The 7,574-nt window shown below is 35.6% G+C and overlaps 1 protein-coding gene across 1 annotated transcript; it reads right to left on the reverse strand.

The window, feature by feature from the left end:
- Positions 5,655–6,818, reverse strand: LOC107647319 (probable protein phosphatase 2C 59). The gene is made up of 5 exons (XM_016351402.1): positions 6,731–6,818; positions 6,544–6,609; positions 6,380–6,443; positions 5,899–5,959; positions 5,655–5,813 (listed from the first exon to the last, which is right to left on the reverse strand). The coding sequence occupies exons 1-5, from the start codon at positions 6,816–6,818 to the stop codon at positions 5,655–5,657; spliced, it is 438 nt and encodes a 145-aa protein (XP_016206888.1).

A 7,574-nucleotide genomic window follows, 5' to 3' on the forward strand; every position in this document is an offset into this window, starting at 1 on the left:
AACGAAAGCCAAATTAATTAACCCATTTATTTCAGCTTTATAATAACATGAGTTTATGATGTTTACCTTCTATTTTTGTCTCCTAAGAACTAATTACTGAACAATCTAGGATCAATTGTGAAGTTTGGTCAGTTTGATAAAAGGGTCAGTGATTAAGTTTGGCCATTGTAATAAGTTTCGATGTCTTTGTTTGTTTTGTAATACTTAGATTAGTGCAGCTTCAAACCACAATAGGTGCAACTTTATAACAACATGCTGGTTTATAAGTTAGAACTATTGTTAGGTAGGCTACAATTATTAACATATATATTTGAGCGGATGAATGTTTGTTCTCTAAACTTAATTAAAACAAGGGTGAAGCTTAACAGGAGTATCACAATCTGCATAGAGATGGTTGCAATTTATTTGTTTATAGGTAACTATAATTACTGTTATGCTTTTTTGCACAATGTATTGAATCATTTTCCCCCCTCTATCGCTATTGCATATAAAGCTTATGCACGGGTGATTTATTGAAAAAATTTTCATGGTATAAGGTAACAGAATATCCCATTTAGATGTATGCTCTTTGCAAAATCCTCAAGTTTACTAAAATTTGAGTTTAATACTCCTTAGATGTTGAACACAACAATATTGGAGTTTATGCTAAAATTTGGTTTGATGATTACTTGAACAGATCCAGAAAAAAAAATAGCACACACTCACTTGGTCTATATATTAGTTTAAGCCGATACATGTTGATGGGGGGAGTTTAAATCAGCTTTTTACTTTTTTTAATGTTGTTTGGGTTTCCTTATTACTTAATTTGTGTTTTCCAATCTGAATAAAGTTTTTTCTTTCCTCTCTTCTTTCTTTACTGCAATGTGTAATAACTAAATTATCTCTATCTAACGTAATGAATAGTGCTGAGTACTACCCAAAATAAGTAAATAAAAATTGAATAGTGCAGAATAATAATGATTTACTTGCTTTGGAAACATCTAAAAACTTCTCATCTCATACTTGCTAAACACAATCCTAGTAACTAAAAAGGACACAGTAGCAACTTGAAAGTATAAACGTAAAGGAAATTTAGTTCATACTTTTGTTAACTACAAGCTCTAGTTTCTAGATTTTAGACAACAAGCAGTACACTTCATCCATCCAACTCTGCCTGCACTAACACCAATGCATGGTAGGAATTCCTGTTTTGTGATTTTGACTCAAGACACCCTCTTCAAGTACTTTCATATAAATTTTTTATTGTGTTTATATTGTATTTCCTGTTTTGATTTTCAGTTGAAACTTAATTAAAGTTGAGAAGTAAATAGAGTTAGATATCTTTTTATTGCAGTTTTTTATTCTTGTTTCTGGTTCTAAGATAATAAAGTAGATTTGGCATGAAGAAGTATTAGATTAACTTGAATGTTTATGCGTTTTTTAATATAATGACTTTGCTAGGAAGAAATGGAGCGGTCAGAAATTATTAAGCGATGCGTGTATTTTTATGAAGAGATGAGATCCAAGAATGAAGATTTGATGTTGTTCTTTGTGCTTACGCTATTTGTTTACTTTAGGGATAGAACTAGTGGCCAACTGTCGTTAGGTGGAAGAATGAATAGTAAAATTAGACGTGAGGCTTTAGAGCGTATTGTTGGTGAGGGTGATAGGAATTGTATTTGGGAGTTGAGAATGAACACAAATGCCTTTGCTAATTTGTGTGAGTTGCTCGAAGTTCAAGGAGGACTTAATGAAGATGGTCATGTAAGCCTGCCGGAGCAGGTTGCGACTTTCTTAATTATCTTAGCGCATCACAAAAAAAATCGTAGTCTGCAAGTTAGATTTTGTAGGTCCGGCGAGATAGTTAGTAAGTATTTTAATAAAGTTTTGAAGTCTGTAATACGTATTCAAAGCATTTTGTTTGCCAAGGTTACACCAGTTGAAGAGGATTGTCTTGACCCCACATGGAGAAGGTTTAAGGTAGAGCTTATTCGATGTTGTGTTTGATTCATACTTGCCTGAAGGATTCTATATCTGAGTATGATAACTTTCTATGGATGATAGGGTTGCTTGGGAGCATTAGACGGCACTTATATAGAGGTGACAGTCCCCGAGTATGAGAAGGCAAAATACCGAACAAGAAAGGGTAAAATCTGCACCAATGTCTTAGGAGTGTGTAACCGGGAGATGAGTTTTGTTTATGTACTCAGTGGATGGGAGGGATCGGCATCTGATTCGCGGGTACTTCGGGATGCAATAACTCGTCGTAATAGTCTTAAGATACCCCACGGTAATTATGCCATCCTTAGATATAAGCCTGTACATATAGCTTGAGTTCACAATAGTTAAGCTTATGTTGGTTGCATTACTTGTCTGTAGGTAATTACTATTTAGTTGATGTTGGTTACACAAATGGTCCGGGTTTTCTAGCACCATATAGAGGAACTCGATATCATGTTAGAGAGTGGGCCCAAGGAGCACGTGCACCGCGCAATTACCAAGAATATTTTAATAGGGTTCATTCTTTCGCCAGGAATATCATTGAGTGATGCTTTGGTTTGCTGAAGAAGAGGTGGTCCATCTTAAGAAGCCCTAGCTTTTACCCTATAAAGACACAATCTCAGATAATTATTGCTTGTTGTTTGCTTCAAAATTTCATTCGAAAGAGTATGGGTATGGATCCGGAGGAGGAAGGTAGCATATTGGATGAATTTATGCTTGATGGAGATGAAGCACAAGATGGAATGATTGATGTGGTTGAAAACACGAACGAGTGGTCTCACTGGCGTGACAACATAGCAACTGAGATGTATGAAGAGTGGCGTACACGTCATATGGAGTAGTGTTGTATTTGCAGCGTAATGAACATTGTTATCAATTGAGTATTGTTGTAATGGCACAATTTTAATTTGTATCACTTGTTGAGACGAGAAATATTGTAATGGCACCTCTTTGTTTGTAATGCAAACTAACTATTCGTGGTTCAGTTTTACATATTTGTACTTGCTTATGGCGTGAATTGTAGGCTGTGGATAAATTGTAGTCATTTGTGTTATTGTTTGCTATTTTATTATTTTTAGTTACATTATGTTAATTGATTTTAAGATTCTTAATTCATATACACAGAAATGATTGTTGCACAAGGTTGATTATCTTAATTTGTGTAGGTAAAAATGGAGAACAAACGCATGTGGAGTGATGAAGAGACTAATGCTTTTGTTGGCTTCATGGAGGAGTTTGTGGTGGATGGTCAGAGGGCCGACTGTGGGCAGTTCAAACCAGGAACATTCGAGAAACTGGCTCTGAAGATGCTGGAGGCCTTCCCCAGTTGTACCTTGACTGCGAAGCACTGCAAGAATAAACACAAGCAGTTGAAGGAGAAGTATCAGTACGCCGCTGACATGCTTGGATGCAGTGGGTTCGGGTGGAATAATGAGAAACAATGTGTCGAGGTTGATTTGAAAGACGTCCTTGATGCATGGTTGAAGGTGAGTGTGATTCATGCTTGGTAAAATAGAATGGTGGATTTGTGCTTGCTTCTTTTCTAAATTAGTTTTGGTTTCTAATTTTTTTTGTGTTGTTCTAATAATTTTGTTCTTCGTTGTTTTGATGGTTGAAGATTTAAATTAACTTTACGTAATATGATTTACGGTGTTTTGGATTTAAAGATTAGCCACTCAGTAGCAGCCTCAGCAGAGGAGAAAGACTCATTGAAATTTAATGTTGCTTACGAATTTTGGTCTCTTATATGATGCATACTTCTGTCACTAATTTGCTATATCATTTTGAGTATAAAATAGGTTTCTGTTTGTTTTGCCTGTAACAATAGTATTAACATGGCAGCTCAGTTTGAGTTAATTATATTTTTTTTTCTGCTGCGTTTGGAATTTTGGATCATAAGATCATCTCTCTATTGCCACCATAGTTGAGGTAATCATATTTTTTTCTGATGCTGTTATCATCTCCACATGGACTCCCTAAAATGCTCTCTTAGATCATAAGGGCATTTCTAAACTTGGTAAATCTCTTTGGAATTGCATGCCTTAAGCATTTTTTCTCAGCCGGGGCAATGAGAAAATTGTTTAGTTTTATTTCTTTAGGATCACAAGACTTTTCTGAATCCCAGTAGTTATTAGTTCACAGTGAATAGTTAGAACAATTAACATGTGGTTGAAAAATGAAATGAAAATTATCAATAGACCTTTGTGTTCGCTTTGTTGTTGCTGAATTTATTATATTTAAATAAAAGACATTTATATTTAAATGTAACTAGTTGTATAGCATGAACCTCATTAATGTTTGTTAAATCGGGTTTATATTTTCCGAGGCACATCCAACGAAGTTCTACATTCCTGGCAAGCCATTTCCTCTTTTCCACCGGCTAGAGGGTATATTTGGCAGGGATAGAGCCACAGGATCAGCAGCAGTTAGTGGCTTCGATGCGGAGGAACAGGTTAACGAAGAGACGGAAGACACTACAATTGGATTTGATGACTCCGAGATGTCTCCACAACCAGATTTTGACGGAGGCCCAGCAATGCAAGGACAAGCATCACATTCTGAAGCCGGTGCGAGTGCAGGAAGCACAAGGCGATATGGGAGGAAGAGAAAGCAAGCTGACGTTTTGGAGAGGATGGCTGACCATATCCAGCAATCTTCGGCTGACCAAAGGAAGAATGCCCAACTAATTGCTGATGTCATTGTTGGTGTGAATGAGAAGTTTAAGGTTGGGGAGAAGCTCGCACAGCTTGGGTTCGGTGATGACGAGGTGGTGAGAGCAATTTTGAAGTTTGCTGAGAGTCCTAATGTGTATGCACACTTCTGGGATTTGACAGATTCACAGATGATTGGCCTTGTGCGTTCCATTATATGAAGTTAAGTGTTGGTTAAGGGTATTAAGTTTTTTACTATAGTGTTTTAGTATTTTGTGAGATGGTTATATTTTTAAGATGGTTTAAGTTACAAACTTATGCTTGGTATACATTTGGATAGATACTTTGGTAATGCCTTTATTTTGCTAATGCCTTTATTTTGGTATGTATTGAAAATTTTGATATTTTTTTGTTATCAACTGTCCCATTCTGATAAACTATCAATATGCTTTTGAAGTAGTAGATTTGTGTTTATGAGTCTTATAGAAATTTTGGTGAAACGATACTATTTATACTGGTTTTATTGAAGTATGTACATGAAGAAGTGGAAAAAGATGCACATAGTTGCTAAATTCAGAACACAAATAACATATTCTATTAAACAGATCTTAGATTAAACAAGAATTCATAGCTGTCTTGATATCCCTTTTGAGCAATAGTGACCATATATTGTTGTACATCAAACACTTTTGTTACAATCCTCACTACAACATAAGACATCATATATATATGCTTGCACACATGAAGGGAAACAACAATAAACAAGTACTTTTTACACAACAATCTCTCCTAGCTACAAATACGAACCAATTGTGGAAGTAAGAAATTCTGAAATAAAATATAGCTATGCTAGAGGACCATAGTAGGTGAGTCTTCAAATTAATTTTTCTAATTCTTGCATGGCACACAGCTAAAATGGAATATGCCTATGATCAAAATATAATAGAACACATTTTGCCATTTGTCACATCTCCACTGCACCAACTACCAACTATGCACTACCCTTTGTGTCCAAGAGACGCTTTAGCCGGAGCTAGTACCAGAAGCAGCACCTTGGTTCGTCAAGAAACGAACCACAACACAAGTAGTGTTGTCGGAACTACCTCTCTGATATGCTTCTTGCATCAACTTCTTTGCCGCCTTCTCTGCATCATCTATTTTCTTTATTATTGCAACAGCTTCCTGGATCATGGGTTTGAATTCTTGGTGTTATATCAAAGTCTTTATCAGATACAATTGTGTTACTTGAACATGGTGGTTTAAACACCCATTTGAGACAAATTGAAAAAAATAAAAAACTGGTAGAGAGAGCTATCAACTTTTTCTTCCTGCAATATCACAAATAAATTAGTAACCAGAATATAGAGAGGCAAACAGGGGTTAAGGTTTAAAAGCCAGGTAGCGATGATAAAGACCAGTCGGGAGACAAATTTTTTATGCAGAGATCTGTATTACACGATTCTTATTGTTACTAGCACTTTTCCTTAAAGAACTATAAAAATGTTTGCATATTTACATTGATTGAAGGATTCACAACACTCTTTTCAGAAACATCAAATCTTGTTCGAATCAGAATTTTCTTTATTCAATTAACTGGCAGGATGCTTTTCGATGTGAACCGTATATATATATATATATATTACACTAAGTTATGGACTGTATATGGATACGAACAGAGATAAAACTATGAATATAAGAAATACTGGAATTCGAAGCACACCTAGATTTCTGGATCAGCAACAACATACTGTTTCAGAAGTCTATCACCGAAAGCATGAGAAACGGCAAGAACGCCACCAACTCTCCAGGTTCCTGTAAGTGAAGTTTTCAAAGATATAAACAATATGAATCTATAAATCAATTCATGAATGCTAACTATAATAAGACCTTACTAGCCCACATAACAAGCCACCAGCATTTTCAATCCTTTGTCTCTCGTCCGTTTGCTCCGGCTTGTGATCTCGAGAAACAGCAATGGCTAAAGGGGGAAAATGAGAGAAATAAAATAAGTAAAATATTTTAATTAATCATTTAATATAGCAACGTTGGAGTGATTCTCTCTTGCACAAAAAATTACGACGAGCAAATGAAGAGCATACAGGGGTCGCAGACGGCAGCAACGTTACAAACCATGGAGAGCAACTGGCGCCACGAAGATGAACTGGTGGAGAATTGGAGAGGGGTCATCATCGTTCGGACCCGTGGAGGTGCTACCGGCGGCGGGTCAGAATCTGGGATTCTTTCACGGGAGAGGAAAGGAGAGAAGGTAGAGGAGAGGAGAAAGGGGGTTAGGGTTACATGCTGAGTAAAATGAAATTTGATTTGGGGGTAGGGTTGTTAGTTAAATTTAAGGGTATTTTCGTCATTTTTAATATTTAGTCTCTAGTTTTATTTTAAACCAAACAGGATACTGAGACATAACTCAGTCCTGTATATTTTCACACCAAACACAATACTAGTACTTATTTTTATTTCTGTCTCTTGATCTCTGTCTCTCTGTCTCTGTCTCTTGGTCTCTGTCTCGCAAACAAACGCTACCTAAATGATTTATTATGATTTACAAGAGTAGTGTAACTTTTTTAGAATTGGTATTTGTAATCAATCTTAATTACAATAAAAATTCTACCATTGTTATTGGGGTAGAGTCTGAACGTAGGTCACATTGTACTTTGTAGCCGAACCAGAATATATCGAAGCATCACTCTTCTTCTTCTTTGCAATTTCTGTTCTGCTATAGATGAGACAAAAATAATAAGTCTCCTAAAATCATAATTCTACACAATTTATTTATTCAAATCTAAAAGTGATTTCTTGCTTTAACTCTCTTCTCAATTCACTTGAGAACTTTCAATTTCTAAAATGTTCTTGTAATTGAAATGTATCTTTTCATGTCTTATATCTTTTTAATTTATATTTATGACTTTAAAAAAAAATTATGTAACA

Source organism: Arachis ipaensis, chromosome B06, assembly GCF_000816755.2.
Source record: "Arachis ipaensis cultivar K30076 chromosome B06, Araip1.1, whole genome shotgun sequence".
NCBI lineage: Eukaryota > Viridiplantae > Streptophyta > Magnoliopsida > Fabales > Fabaceae > Arachis > Arachis ipaensis.

What these genes read in the sequence shown, in the direction of transcription:
- LOC107647319 (XM_016351402.1), bottom strand. Translation starts at nt 6,818, where the DNA reads ATGACCCCTCTCCAATTCTCCACCAGTTCATCTTCGTGGCGCCAGTTG. An exon ending in ACAAAGGATTGAAAATGCTG is followed by an intron (nt 6,444 to 6,543) that starts GTGGCTTGTTAT and finishes CTTCACTTACAG; the next exon opens with GAACCTGGAGAGTTGGTGGC. An exon ending in TTTCAATTTGTCTCAAATGG is followed by an intron (nt 5,814 to 5,898) that starts GTGTTTAAACCA and finishes CCCATGATCCAG; the next exon opens with GAAGCTGTTGCAATAATAAA.